At 41.1% G+C, this 15,589-nt stretch overlaps 1 protein-coding gene across 2 annotated transcripts in view; it reads right to left on the bottom strand.

Annotated features, from left to right (window-relative positions):
- Positions 1-15,589, bottom strand: part of numbl (NUMB like endocytic adaptor protein) — a 53,936-nt gene that overhangs the window by 21,588 nt on the left and 16,759 nt on the right. Inside the window, exon 1 of one of the 2 annotated variants that reach the window (XM_046389123.1) lies at positions 7,116-7,515. The exons of the other annotated variant lie outside the window; for it this stretch is intronic. Within the exon in view, the coding sequence (XP_046245079.1) occupies positions 7,116-7,156 (41 nt within the window). The 5' untranslated portion in view covers positions 7,157-7,515. Of the gene's footprint in view, positions 1-7,115; positions 7,516-15,589 lie in introns of those variants that run through there. 2 annotated transcript variants of the gene reach the window in all.

Genomic DNA, 15,589 nt, shown 5'->3' with positions numbered 1-15,589 from the left:
GGCAACGAATTTCTAATTAATGTCTTTTAACTGATCTATAAATCTATAAAAGCAAAAGTAAGTATAATATTTATAATCTTTCACAACATTAATGTTTCCTTCATATTTTCAGCACAGCACAAAGTTTCTCTTCCATTCATTCTCATTCCATTCATACACATAAACACATTATGCCCCCCCCCTCTTATTTCTCTCTCTCTCTCTCTCTCTCTCTCTCACACACACACACACACACACACACACACACACATACAACTGACCCAGTTTCTTGGCCCTGCAGACTTCAACTGACACTGACTGACCCGGATAGGGACACTGACTCTGATTACCATCCAAAACCTTCTCTCTTCCTGTTTCTCTCTTTCACACACACACACGGGAAGTGGCAGGTGGTCTGTGTTTGCGTGTGTGATTAAAAAATAAAGGAGTGTGACATAGCGGAGATAAACCAGGACACTTGTGTTTAGACTGAAGCCTGACCCAGCACAGGATGGCCTTATTTATTGCAGCGGTTTATGAGACAGTACAGGAGTGTGTATGAATGTGTGTGTATCTGTGTGTGTGTGTGGATGTGAGAGAGTGACAGACAGAGAAGGGATACGTGCTTCTGTAAGGTCAGTGTTCCTTCCTGTAAGGTTGTATTTGACAGGCAGGTTATACCACAGCACACAGCTACATACACAGCTACGTACATAACACACACACACATTTAACAATTCGGTAAAATCCCAGAGACAGGGTGAAATGGGTCTTCTAGTACTGAATATTAAATATTAGCTAAATAATTATTTAGAAATATAAATCACTTTAGACTCAGAAAAACTTAACTTGCTAAATACAGAGGGACATCAGTTCTGTCAACAGGTGCCTTCCAACAGCCCGGCACTCATACTTTCACACTGTATTTGGTATATTAAACAGAATTACTGATTAAACAGGAGCGTTTTGTCTTAGTGAGTGGTTGGCTTACTGACCACCAACTGGTGTGACTGAGGGCAGCACTTCAGTCATTGTGTCCTCAGCAGTATGTTCATGACTGTGGTAACAAAATAACAACTTCAAGATAAGAGTCTTGATCAAGCTCTCTAATAAACAAAGATGAAAGTGATATCAGAGCTATTATCTAAGTCTTAGCAAGACAGCAAATAAGAGTTCAAAATAACATCAGACAACAGCTGATTAAAATTGTATCTGCTGATCATCAGACAATCAGAAAACCATGTCAGACTGCAATGAGCTGAACTTTTCCATGGCAATATCACAGCTGGAGAAAAACACAATCCCACAAATTATTCAACCAGTACATCAAGTAATTTGCACATAAACAGAGGAATCATTGCTGCTTAAATAAAAACAGCAATGTACATTCTCAGCCTGTACTGACTCATCTGAACACACAGGAAACATAAACACCTATGGGTGCAGCAGCAAGCAGTGAGCAAATATAAAGGAGCCTCTCTAGCAACAGCACAAACAGTCCAGTAGAGAGCTGTATATGGTACAGTGTGTGGGAGGCTAATGAAGCATATGTCTCTGTAAGTGAGGAGGCCAACTCAGCTGTACTACATCAGTAATGGTCATTTCTGCCGAGATTAGGAGTGTGTGTGTGTGTGTGTGTGTGTGTGTGTGTGAGCGCGTACAAGCTGATCTACAGTGACAGCTGAAACAGAGCCATGTGTTTTACCATCAGCCTGGTACCTACTGTGACTATTGTTTCTGTCATTCTCACTTTCTCTCTTTCTTCTTCACACACACACACACACACACACACACACACATGCTTGAGCTTGCTCCGTAAACCAGGTCTACTCTATAAAACGGGGTTGGTGGGTTTGTATATCTCTCTCTCTCATTGGAATTATGGACCAATCCACAATTCACAGAGGTGTGGCTCTCATACTGAGGAACTGCCAGTACTGTTCATTACAGCATGTATTGTAATTTGTCCCTGAATGATTTCCCACACTGTAAAATGCATTATTTATAAAGTCAACTTGCAATTAAATCTCCAAAGTTCCCTCTACTGTGTATAGGTTTAATATTTTTTTAAAAGAGAAAACAAAGCAGGGCTGGAATAGAACAGATAAAGTCACGGTCTAACCGTATTGTCTGCAAAAAACTGAATATCCAGCAGCACACCAGCACTAAGCAACTTCATTTATTTTGATTTTTATGAGAGGAAACTGGCTACAAATTAATTTCTTGGTACATTTGACTCAGCAAGAGCACGAGCAAGAGCAAATATGACAGAAATTTATTACAACAGCAGCAAGGACACTAAGAGCTTTGAAGAAATGCTTCAGTGATTCAAATAATAAACATGAGATTTTGTTTGCAAGTACTGATTGGAAATATTCTCAGGTGGCAACTAATGCTCATGATAAATTGTTTCATTTGCAGCTGTTTGTTTTGTCCTACCCATCGTGTTGATCGTATTGATTGTGTTGGATTTGTCACTGAGCTCTATGATCTGTGGCTTCCCATCTGTGTCTACAAGAAAGATTGGAAGTTACATAAATTAAGGAACATGATGGTGTGTGTGTGTGTGTGTGTGTGTGTGTGTGTGTGTGGTGTCCAATGTCATAGCTGAGTCACCAAACTTCGAGTTTGCAGTGTTCGAGTCAAGTCACAAGTCCTTAAAATTAGGGCTCAAGTCAAACATGAGCCCGAGTCCTGCTGCTGTTTCATGGTTTTGTACAGATGCCAGCTTAATATAGACTGGCAAACACACACAAACACGTCCTGTCCTTCATCTGACCCTCTAATGCAATGTGATCTTTCAGGGGGGGTTTCTGGTCAGGGTGAAATATTACAGAGCTGTCCTAGTATAATTACAGACAGCGTGTGTGTATGTGTGTGTGTGTGTGTGAGCTTGCAGGGTGGTGGTCATCCTGCATAATGAGATTGAATGGCTCTCTGTGACTCAGACTGCAAGGGAATTTATTAACACAGTAACAAGTGAATGAAGTGTAAGGGAGATGATGTCACCATGATGATGATCACATGACTGGATGAACAGGTGACTCAGCTTGCTGATCCCGGATCAGTTCTGTCACTGTCGCTATATCCTGAAATCAAAACTCATTTGGACTCAGAGGGAGATCTTTATGCTGCATTATGTGGTTTGCGAAAGATTCAGAATCTGAAAATATTCTCTTTGAAAATACAGTTCACGTTTGTTTAAGCAAGCTGGAAATAGCAGATACTGTAGACAATTATTGCAAATTTTCTGTTACGTGTGAAATGTGTCACCACATGCCTTCAGAAAACTGAATCCTTGGGGTGTTTAAGCGTTAAAACAGGTTTGAACAAATACAAATTTTGTTTTTCCTGACAAATAGTTCACATTGTTCCAAGTTCCAGGTTTATTCCAGCTTGGGTCTTATGTTTTCCTAAATCATTAATTATGACAACATTATAATATGGGGATAGCGTGACATCACTACATTAAGGCAAGAAACATAAGCAGCAGATGAGCAGACCATGGACAACATAGTAACTGGACTGAGATGGTCTGAATAGTGAAGCCAATGAGTAAGTGCCTTAAACGTGCCTTCATTGTAATAGTCAGCAGGGGGTGACTCCTCTGGTTTTAAGAAGAAGCCTGACTGTACGTAAACTTATGACAAATAAGCCTACTTCTCACTTGAAATATTGCCTCAGCAAACAGTTTTCAAATCAGTTTATGGTCCTAGTCACTAATTTCAGGCCTTCTTCAATATCGTACGATGTTCATTTTATATGCTTTAGGGCATCCTGCAATTAAAATTGATTAGTCACTACCACTGTGTGTCCATGTTCTCAGTCTGCTCTGATCAGGACAGAGGACTAGCAATGCAAATCCTCCCCAGCTCCACTGTCTTGCCCAAATATGGCCACTTTTGGCTATATAAACTCAAGGCTTCAAAACAGCAGTCCACAACCAAATCAGATGGGTTTACACTTGGATCAGACTTATTTACCACACGTAATATCAGTAATATTATCTCATTTCATAGCAACCTGTGTGCTCTCACAATGACGGTAAACATAGTAGGTCAAAGCTGAACCAGAACAGTTGCTGAGTAAAACTGTGATGGATGTCAAGTTTAACTAAACTGGGATACACTCACTATGTGTCACTATGTTACTGAATACGCAGTGGCACACTAAGAAACTTTCATTTGACTGGCCACTGTAGCATATTTTTCAATAATGGCATCGGATTGCAGAAAAGGTTGAGGCAAGTTTGACTGTTTCGTCAGAGGATTGCTTAGGTTTCCAGTGACCATACCAGTAGTGGTTTGATTATACATACATGCTCGCAAATTTAAACAGACACAGTATCATGCTTAAAGACATGCATTTCCCACACATACATGCAGTTCCTACTGTGCACAAATAATATTCTTGCTCTTCCAGCCTCACTAATTCAAGCCACAAATCAAGTAAGGTGACTGAGGAGGACAGTCTGATGAAGCTGGGTATCTGAGAAAACATCCTGCAATTAAAATTATCTGCTTCCCAGTCTTTTCTGCAAATAGGATTTAGCCGAGAATCTTCAAGTGATGTTCTTTGCAGAGAGAATGTGTGAAATCTAGGAGACGCAACTGTGCTGCTGCACTCACATGCATTCAAAAGCACACACACACACACACACACACACATGTACATATACACATGCACTCACATCAACACCAAGAAAGACACACATGCATGCACAGCTCTTACACATATTATCCTCTTCCTCCAGGCTTATCAAGGTGCTGTGTCACTGCCGCTCCTGCTACTGTTTCAATTTCCACCCACCCAAGTTAAACCTGAAGACTGTGTGTGTGTGTGTTTATGTGTGTGTGACTGTGTGTAATAGTTACGTTATTGCAGGGCAACTTGCTTCTGGATTTTTCCTTTTTTGTAACAGGTATTCTTGGCCACTGCATTCATTGCATTTGTTTACGTCAATGCTCATACCTGTGTGTGTGTGCACGTGCGTTCGTGTGAATGTGTATGTGTATGTGTGTGCGCTATATGTGTCTGAATAGGTTACAGAACACAAAAGAGAGGCAGATTAACATAACAATATCCAAATCCCTCTCTGCCCTTGGAACAGCAGGCAGATAGGGCACAGACCCTGCTACATCTATGTGTCTTTATGACTGCGTGTGTGCTTGTATATGCATTCTGCAGGCATGCATGCGTCTGCAACTAGGATGGGAAAAGTGTGTGTCTGTGTATATATGGAAGCTTATCTAAACACAGTTCAGCCAGGCGTGAAGTGGAGCAGTCTAGTCGATATGCTGCAGTACCATAATGTCGTGCTATGTTCCCACTTTGTATTCCCTCGTATCAGTCTAGACCAGTGCCACAAGCCAGCTTATCATGTACTATGACAGAAAAGCATGTGGCATATTCTCATCTCAAGGGTCAGAAATGAGAAATGACATTACAGAACAACCTGAGTTTTTCTAGGCAGGAGTAATTTCGCACCATATTTGCCACTAACTGTAATTTCTTTATGGACATTCCTTTAAAACATAATCAAAACATACGTGGAACACTGTGGACCACTAAACTAAGTGGCACTTAAGACTGTGAAACTGCAAAGTTTACTTTATTGAACTCACAAACATCTTACAGTACTTTAAACAAATGTTCTTCAAATGTTTCCTAGCTAAAGAACCTATTGTTGCTGTAATTTCTCAATGTCTTGTGAACTCCACCCTTGAGATTGAATTCAACAGGTTTTATGTAAGACTCTTGGGTCAGAGAAGAATGCCAAATAACCCCATAAGACCTTTTAACATTAATAACTGGTGAAATCTCTCAGTCAAATGATGCAGAATTTAGCGTGGTCTTGTAGCTTTTAAGAATGGCGTGTATTGAACACTGCTGTATTGTTGAAGTATTTATATTGTAGTCCATTCTGTCCTCCTCTTTCCAGCCCCATATTCCTTATTTTGTCTTTTATCATTTTGAAAGAACTGGGATAAACTGTCAATCAGCCTTCTACACATTATATACTATTCTACAAGGTCAGGTAATGATAGCAACCAAGTGACACGATCTTTCTTCTATTTTTAATCTCCTGCTTTCTCTGCTGAGGAAATTCATATTTTCTACCGAATAAATCTACTTTCTTTTGACTGTTTCTCTCATGCACTCTCTTCCCTCCTCCCATTTATCACTCTTCCCTTTTCAAACTCAACTTTTACTTTCACGCCCCTCCTCTCATTTTCTCCCTCCTGTTGAGTGTCTTTCTTGCTGTCCTCGTTTCACTCATTACATAGGTCTCTGTCGTCCACAGCATTCTCACTCTTTGCTTCATTCTTTCTATTTTGCAACACACACGAGAGCTGTCCTTCTCAATTATATAATCATGAGGGCAGAGTGAGAAAAGAGAGGAAGAAAAAGAGAGGAAGTGTTGAATTTAAAAGGGAATTTAAGCAAACTAGTCCCATCCTTCAGCATGACAAGGCTTGGGAACACAAATCTTGTGTAAAAAGGGTTTATGGCAGGTGTACACGCACACACATATGAATATATCTATAGTGCAAAACGTGTAGGCACTAATGCTGTGCAACAAAAATGTGTTGCCTGTTTGTATCAATTTAGCGGGTTTAATCTCTTCCATATGGGCATGGGGGCTAATGCATCTGCTAAGGCTATTAGCCACTGTGAGCCCTGTGGATACAGGCTGGACTAGACCTATTATCAGTTTGGCAGTGACTGAAAATACCAGCATAGCCAATAAACCGACAACACCAGCAGCAACAGCAGCAGCAACAACAACACACCACAGCTATCACGATGACAAAAAGAGGAGATTTCCTGTTGACCTCTATAGAGCTTGCAGATTGCTGCCTTGAAACAGGGTCAACTTGATGGACAGAAAAAGAGGTGAGGCTGAGAAAAACAGCCCAAGGTACTGATTGCTACGGTAAGAGTCGACCCAGTTTCAAACCAAAATACACCCCGGTGCACAATCACACACAGAAATGCAGAAGAATCAATAAATGTATGCATAGATACACATGTAGATATGCGTACATATGCTGACTGTCACCTGCCAGTTCCCAAACAAGGACACACTCACACAAGCACACAGCTCACACCCCTCTACTCTGTATTTGACTCACCTGAGTTCGATGGCCTCCCCCATGTCGCCACAAGAACTCATCTCACACAGAAACAATCGCAGATGAGACGCGATGCAGAGATGACAAGCTGAGAGAAAGAAGTCCCTCAGACTAGTGGCCAGTGCAATAACAACAGCACAAGAAAAAGATGAGAGGAGGAGAGGAGCGAGAGAGCATGTGATGATATTGCGCTCACAGTGAGGGACAGAAAGGAGAGGGAGTGCAGAGCGAGAAAGAGAACCACACCTCTTCTTAAGGGATTAACTTGGAAAAAGGAGTCCTGACACATTCGCAAATACACACACAGTGATGCACCCAAACACAATCAAACTGCCCACGACCCTGCATGGATGAGCGTCTGGTATACAGACACACACAAACACGCACGTATGCTCACAGCTGCTCTAAAAATAAAGACAAATCAATGTTTGATGCTCCAAATCCTGGTAGTGAGGGAAGAAGGGAGTGGGAGGATAGAAAGAGGGAGAGTTACAGAGAGAAAGAGAAAAGGGGAGGGGTGATTAAACAAGTCATGGCTGGTGGTGACACAGTTTCTTTGCTCTCCATCTGCTGTGGGTGCATTGGTCAAGAGTGCACTGGGGGAGAGGGCAAGAACTGGAGCTGGAGGCTGGGGACAGGCTGGAGCTGGAACTGGGGAATAGGGCCAGGGCTGGAGGATGTGCTGAATGTGAGGACTGGAACTCAGCCTGGTAGTATGTTTCCACAGGGGTGTTACTGGGCATGAGCGAGAGTGCTGCTTCCCATTGCTGGATGCTGAAGGGCAATCTACAAAATACAGCAGGCAGTGTTCCCAACAGATGATTAAATAGTACTTTACTGCCTTTTCAAGCAAATGAAACCTTCAGATCACACCCAAATATGCACCTGATTATTGCATATTTTGAATATCCACTGGATCCTGTTAAAAATTTCAAAACTGCAGTAAGAGAACCTGTCTCATCAGTACATTTAAGACTAGTCTGTTTCTGGTAATACTGAGGTGTGATGGATCCCAATGGATCCAATATTCTGATGCCAGTGACCATAAAATAACGCCAGAGGTCCTGTGCTCCGTCCCCTGACAGGTAACAGCTGTGTTGGCAGCACAGTGGGAACTACAAAATATCAAGCAGGGGGTTTTAATATTGCGGCTGATCGGCATATATAAATGCAATATATAGAAATGCAATGCAGTGTCATCCAGCAAGATGGTTCTGTATCACTCACTTGGTTAAGGGTAGGGAAAGATTGTGGTCTTGCTATAATACAAAAAAAAAAATCAACAGTGATTTGAAGCACAGAACACAAGGTATTTCCATGATGAACATTACCTGAAACCATGATCTGCCCTTAGCCCTGAGCAAAGTTGTTTTTTTATTCCTAAAGTGTCAAAGTCCTGTGCCCAGCATCGACCCTGGCCACCTCCCTTCAAATTCAGTGAGATAAACTAATTTCTCAATTAGTAACTCTAAAACACATGATATTTTGAAAAAAAACATTTTGAAAAAACCTTTCCTCACAATATAAACTAGTAACATATATTTGGTGTGGTGTTTTGGCATCTCATAAGCCTTGACTTTAAATGTATGTATGACTCAGACTGAACTTTAAGATCTGTATTTCATTGTCTCAGTGGAATATGAAGCAACAGGTCACCTCTAACACAGTCCCTTGCAGAGGTCTTTATTTTGTCTTTATTTTTGTACGACTGGGTGTTAAGAACAAGGGCTGGATGAAAGTTGGAACTGAAACAGTTTATAAGGCCAAATACTTGGAGAGGGAACTGGAGATTGGGACTCTGGGAAAGGTTTGTCGAACAGTGCAAGAAGGGATAAGAACATGCAGCAGTCAAGCAAAAAAGAGAGGTAGAGAGCTGTTTATAGAGGTGAGTGGTGCGGGGATTAAAGGCTAACACAGCTGTAGCCATGAAGGAGAAACTGACTTTGAGATTCTAGGAGGGTTTTGCATGGAGTTTTAAAAAATATATTCCTAATATTGAAGAGGTGGTGTGGAAGGTGAAAAGGCTTGTTGGCTGTCCATGGGTCAAGCTGACTGAGTTTAGGAACAAATGGAGCAGGCTTAAACCACACCTTCCACCTTGTCCACACCTTATATCAAAGAGCATCTTCAGTTATCTAACCCCATTGGTACATAACTAAGTAGAAGTTTAAATGCATGTTAATACAGTAGAAATTAGAATCTGGTCACAAGTGGTCACTCACAATGTCTTTGGGACTACCAGGTGTTGCCTTGAAATGGATCCAGCCTATGTTTCATACCTCTGTAGCATGGGCTGGGCTGGAACTAACTTGGGCTGAGCTTGGAGATGATGTAACTCAGTATAGTGATGTGTGTTAATGCTATCTCTGTTAATGCTATCTTTCTTCTCACACATTCCCAGCCTTCCATCATGCCAGTTCATCCCCTAAGCTGTTTACCCTGCGACACCCAGGGCCAGAGATCAACAATTGATGAGAGGGAGAGGGATCAAAATGTCCTTGTTGTTTGATAGCTCCATTCACGTGCCAGACACAGACACGGCACTCTGGTATTTGGAGCTACTTGGCAACATCCAACGGCATCTATCTTTATGTTTATTGGCAGTTGTTTCCGTTTCACGATTAACTTGATAGGCCTAATCATTCTGACTGTGACTTTGCTGAACCTAAATGGGCCCATGGGGAAACACAGCGAATAAATATGCACCACAAACAAGCACGCACAACCCTATACAGCTAACACAAAGGTCTGAACAATCTGATCTAATCCCAAACACATGTACATTGAAGACTGCCACAGCTTTACAGACAACACCTTGTGGCGACGAGTAACATGTTGCGGCAGCAAACACAGCACAGTGTAGTTTGGGTTTGAAGAAAATCTTGAGGACAGATGGGAAACGTAGGTGATTCAAAGATGGCTCTCTATCCCAATCCCGACGTGCTTACCACACTATTTTTGGGGCAATTTGGTGATTTTCCATTGTTTAAAGGTTAACAGCAACAGCAACTGTGACATTTACCAAATCAGATGAAACCCCACACAACTGTTACTGTGGTATTACTGCTGTTTTGTAAAGCTGTGTGGAATGTAATGTCATAATTTTGTGATATCTGAGTTAAATCTAATCTTCTCCTTTGGCAGTTATTTGACAATGAAACATACTTTTAGTACATAGTGTGACCTATATATTACTCTATGATCATGTCTGAAGCTAAAAGTGATACAAAGTCAGCAGAGCTAAGAACTCCTCATTTTGAGCTCCACTTCATAGCCATATAGCCAGCCCCCAGGCGCTGCCACCTTGCACACTGCTCCCCAGGGATGGGTTAAATGTAGAGTACAAATTTCAATGCGTTGTACTGAGTATGATTGCATGCGACAATGAAGAATCTTCTTGCAAAAGAGAAAAATCATCATTAACTTGTCCTCCTCCTCCTTTTTTTTGCACTCCTCGAGGAGTGAGATGCAGACATAGAAAGAAGAGGAGAGTGAGAAAGAAAGGAATCTAAAAATAATTAAAGAGAGGGGATGACAAAACCTCAGAGGAAGACAAAAGCGCCCGAATTTCAAGTTAATCAGAAAGAAGGTACAGTAGATATTAATTATCTTACAGTTCTCTGGCCATATGTGTGTGTGTGTGTGTGTGTGTGTGTGTGTGTGTGTGTACAGGCATCTGCTTCTGCCTGCATATTCATCAGTCTGACTCTTTGTATCTGTCTACTGGGCAGACACTAACATAAGCCTATTAAAGCTGCTGTGTAGTTATGAAACACGATGATCTCACCAACCAGGTGCTAGCAGACACACTTCCTGCCCACAATAAATAAGCCCTCTGGCACGTGTTTCAAGTGAGCTTTTCCACCAGCTAGTGCCGAAACAGAGAAACCTAATCACACTGTCTGTGTGTGTGGTTGTGTACTTGTGTGAGTATCTAATATGGTTGTGTCTGCAAACATGTTAAATCTGAGACTCTGTGGTTTTACAACCACCATGCCTCAGTGACTCTGTAACAGCCTGTTATTTTAACCAACGCTGTCTGAATGTAAATTAGGCTCCCTATAATACACACACACACACACACAGAGAGAGAGAGAGAGGGAGAGAAACTCACACAGCCACAATTAATGATCTGTGGGCTTACAAATACTAAATAATCTTACTCTGCTTGCAAATAAGCAATCTTCCAACAAGCCAGTGCAGCAGGGCCTCCAGCACAGACTTGTATACAGAAAATCCCAGTAACCTACTTATTGTACCCTCACTGGAACCAAAAATAACACTACAATAAGTTATGCATGATTTCTGAGCAAGTCATTAATTTTGAAGATGTTAATCAGAGCTAATTTCCCCAAAGTTTCTGAATATTTTCAATATACAACTCAGGTAATTAGGCCAATTTAAATTAAAATTAATTAAAATTAATATCAGGAGAAAACTAAAACAATCAAACCCAGTAAAAGTATAGAAAGGTGAACAAAATCAAACTGGAGTTAATTTCATAGCTTGTTGAGGCTGTCATGGACAAACTTTCTTTCCCTTAGAGCAATATTGACATCATAAATCAGAATTCAATGGAAGAGAACAAAATAATGTGCAAACATCCCATAAATTTACTGTTTAGCTGATTAGCTTCTTAAGACATCAATAACAACATGCGTCAGGCATGTACCCAAAGCCTCAACAAATGACTGTGTGCACGTGCATGAGTGTGCATAAATGTATGTGACCAAAAAACATGTAATGGCTGCTCTGTAATTCAGCAGTGAGGGATGTGTTCAGAGTTTAACCAGATGGAACAAAACACATTTTACCACCCTTTCAAAAGAGGATAACCACTTCTTAAACCTGCATTACTTAACCTGCATCCACTTTGAAGCATCAAGCTTTGAATATGACACTGACGCAGCCTATTATTTAAACCTTCAGCAGATACAGAGCAATGAATGACGAATGTAAGTTCGATATTCACTGTCCTCTTTTTTGGTCTCTGCAGACTCCTTCGGGGGGAAAAGACTTGCTTTAGTTGCCAGCGCTCCACTGCCTTCACTAGCTAGCCATTAACTTTGTTTGTCTGTCTGGTCCTGAACACGTGGGGTGTTTTTGAAGCTCTTTTGGCTGCTGTAGTTGCATGCTTTAGTTGGTGGCCAAAACATTTAACTGAAAAGACAACAAAACAAGCCTGACCTTTTGTAAAGTTAATGTCAGCTGTGGATTTGTTTACCAGTGCAATGTTTCGCTTTAAATCAATGCTTAATGTGTACCGCTTTAATATAATATATCAGTAAATAGTAAGGTGCAGTCAGTAAAGGGATGTACAAAGATCTTAAAGTGGGTTTATTGTGTATGCTACATTAGAGGATTTTAGCCACTCCTGCTTTTCATCATGTTATGTTACTGCTGTCTGGACTTGTGCTATCCAATCATCTGCTGATAAGACTGTCTGCTGCATTTCGATTAGCCAAAGAATCTGCAAAAGCCCTCTTTGTCACGCAGGCACGCTGTGTGTAAAACTGCACTCAGATGGACGAGTTGTCCAATAGTGAGGCGTGACAGCCAAATCCACTGCCTTATCCTGACAGGATGCTCATCGATTCCTGCCTCTGGTCAATACCACTCTCTTCTTCTTCTTTCTTTCTCTCCCCTCATCCGTCTCTCCTCTCCTCAATGACTCTCCATCATCAAATGTCTCCATTATGTCCGACTTATCTTTTCGCTACAGGCCAACACAAAGCCTGTACTTACAGACAAATCTTAATTGACCAAATGTAAGATGATGAGGCAGTTATCTGTGTGCGTATATGTCTTCCAGGATCTGTACACACATATGCACATAGGCTAGGCGCATGTAAACTGGTCAAGCTTGGCACTACATGTCTATATTCACTATATTGCTGTCTGTGCTCTCGGGAGTGTGTCCGAGTTTATACATTCATATGGAGGTCAGGGATTTGGGGCCGAACAGCTAGTTTTCAAACCTCACATTCTAACTGAGCACCTCTCTTCCCAATCAACATGGTATCCAGACTCCGTCACGCTAGGGTAGACACGTACACACGCAAGGACCATGTGAAAACCTCACTGCTGCATGGCAACCAGATCCCATGGCAACCAATGGTATGGGTTTTTTGTGGGCTGGGCTGGGAGAAAGAAAGAGAGAGAGAAGAGCAAAGGGAAAGAATGGGGGTGTGAAAGATATTTGGGAGAAAAAACGCAACTGTGGAAAAGAACTAAAATAGAAAAAGAGAGGAAGGCAGAGGAAGCAGCATGAATACGCAAACATACGTACACACATTTCTTTCAGATGAACATGAGGAGAGGGACAGACAGACAGTGACAACATTGTGGGTGAAAGGAAACGTCCTTCTGCGCTGATCACAACGAGGTCCTCCTGGTGAGGAGCAGAGGGCAGCGGGAGAGTGAGAGACGGGCAGAGAGAAGGAAACACTTTAGGTCATAGCCGGCAAATTACAGCGTACATAAATATTTTGTACATACAAGCTATAAATAAAATACTTGCTGGGTGTTTGCTGGTGGTTCGGGATAAGCAAAGGGAGACACAAAATTATGAGGGACTTAGAACTTTTAGAGAAGAATTTTAAAGCATACATAAAACTATTATATGTCTATCAGACGAGCACCCTTCCTGGTTCCTGGTTTGGCCTTATGTTTTGATCCCCAATGATACTGTACACTGTCAATAAACTGTCAAAAGTCAGTCCATATAGAAAAAACTTTTTACAATGTCATTTAGGTATTTATTTAGTTTACTCATTTTTGTATGGATATTTGAACTTGATGGTGGATAGATGGATAGTGGAGAGGAGAAGAGAGGAGAGGTCAAAGCACAGTTCTTTGTTGCCTATGCAACAGCGCCCCTGCTGGATAGTAGTAGTAACACACTGTCTTGGTAACAGGCCAGCCGCCTCTAATCATGTTGTGCTTGTGAATGGGTGTCATGTCTGGTCACTTTCTCTGACCTCTGACCTCTGACCTCCTGTCATATCTGTACAGACAAGAGGAGCTTTTTTTTGCACACATGCAGTACATGTGCGTATGTGTGCACCTGCTGAATACAAAATGCATGCTGTCCTATTGTCAACACCATGTAAAATCACATTTCTTCAGATAGTACTGGCTGTCAACACAAAGCACTCATGCATAATGCATGTTTATGCATGTAAAGCAACTAGATACAAGGCAAGAACTCTGAAATCAATAAGGCTTTTAAAGCTTTTAACATCTGCCCCATCACTCTCTGTCTGACCGCCCGTCTAACAAGCTTCTGTTTGACTTCGTCAGGAAACATTTGGAATTTGACTAACTGATGATATAATAGTTCAAATTTAAAATATAGATCCAGTTAAAATCACATATGTTTGTCGTAAATGTGTACTTGCTTGTTTCAGATATCTATCTGGATCAAATTGAAGTATTCTACTTTCATATTTTTAAAATTTTATTCTTAACTTGGCCCAGTTCTACACTTCACAGTCAAAAGCTTGCACAACTCTTAAATATCTAAATGTTTATCCATCTGTCTGCCTGCCCTCAAATCTGTATGTCTTGTAACATTTTCTGGACCACAAGGAAGCAGTCACACACTTATATCTACCTACATTACATCATCATTACAACATCTTCCTTAAATCAACTTTCTATGACTCTGAAACTTCTTACTCACACACAAAAGAAGGAAATTTCATTTACAGTATAGCACAGAGACATGAGAAGAAAATTACAGTCAGTCTGTATTATCATTGTGGAGATACACAATGGCGGTTGCTGGCGTTATAGTGGTCTGGGAGTTTTGGTTGTTGTAGGGAGACAAGACTGAACGACCTTCACAGGGTGGTCGTGTCTTATCGACCGGCACTAAAAGCCGGAACTGGTCACGCAGAAACACAGGCAGAGAAAATGGGTTTAGAAATTCAGGCACACATGGTGGCGCTGCAGCACACCTCTGATATCTGCTAGTTGATATTTTGAGTAAATATTCAAAAATAACATTTGGAGACAATATATGGTAAAGAGATTGCTCAAACATTCTCTTACTCACCATCACACCACATCTAACTGGCCCACTCTGACTGAAGCTCTTACGTTATAGTAAGTGGATCTTTAAGCTTATATTCTCTCCACCAAATGATAATCCAGTAATAGGTGTTTTAAGGAAATTACATTTATTACAATAAAGGCAATACTGGTCACTTGATACAGTGCATAGTAAAGTGTTTCAAAATGATCAATTCACAGCTTCCAGAGAGCTGTTAGCTCCTGATGAAAGGATATGCCCTGCAGTGTTCCCCAAACACATCTGATTTACTGATGTAAAGACTGGAAGAGAGAAAAAGGAGAAGCAGAGAAAAGATAATGGGAAAGGAAAGGAAAAGAAGGTCTTAGCCAGTCATAACAAGAAGAAGTGGAAGAAGAGGACCAGAAGGATGGAAAAATAGAGGAGATTAAATACAGGA

The sequence above is a fragment of the Scatophagus argus genome, chromosome 5 (genome assembly GCF_020382885.2).
Source record: "Scatophagus argus isolate fScaArg1 chromosome 5, fScaArg1.pri, whole genome shotgun sequence".
NCBI lineage: Eukaryota > Metazoa > Chordata > Actinopteri > Scatophagidae > Scatophagus > Scatophagus argus.
The sequence above is the reverse complement of the archived record's forward strand: the minus strand, read 5'-3'. Positions and strand labels throughout refer to the sequence as shown.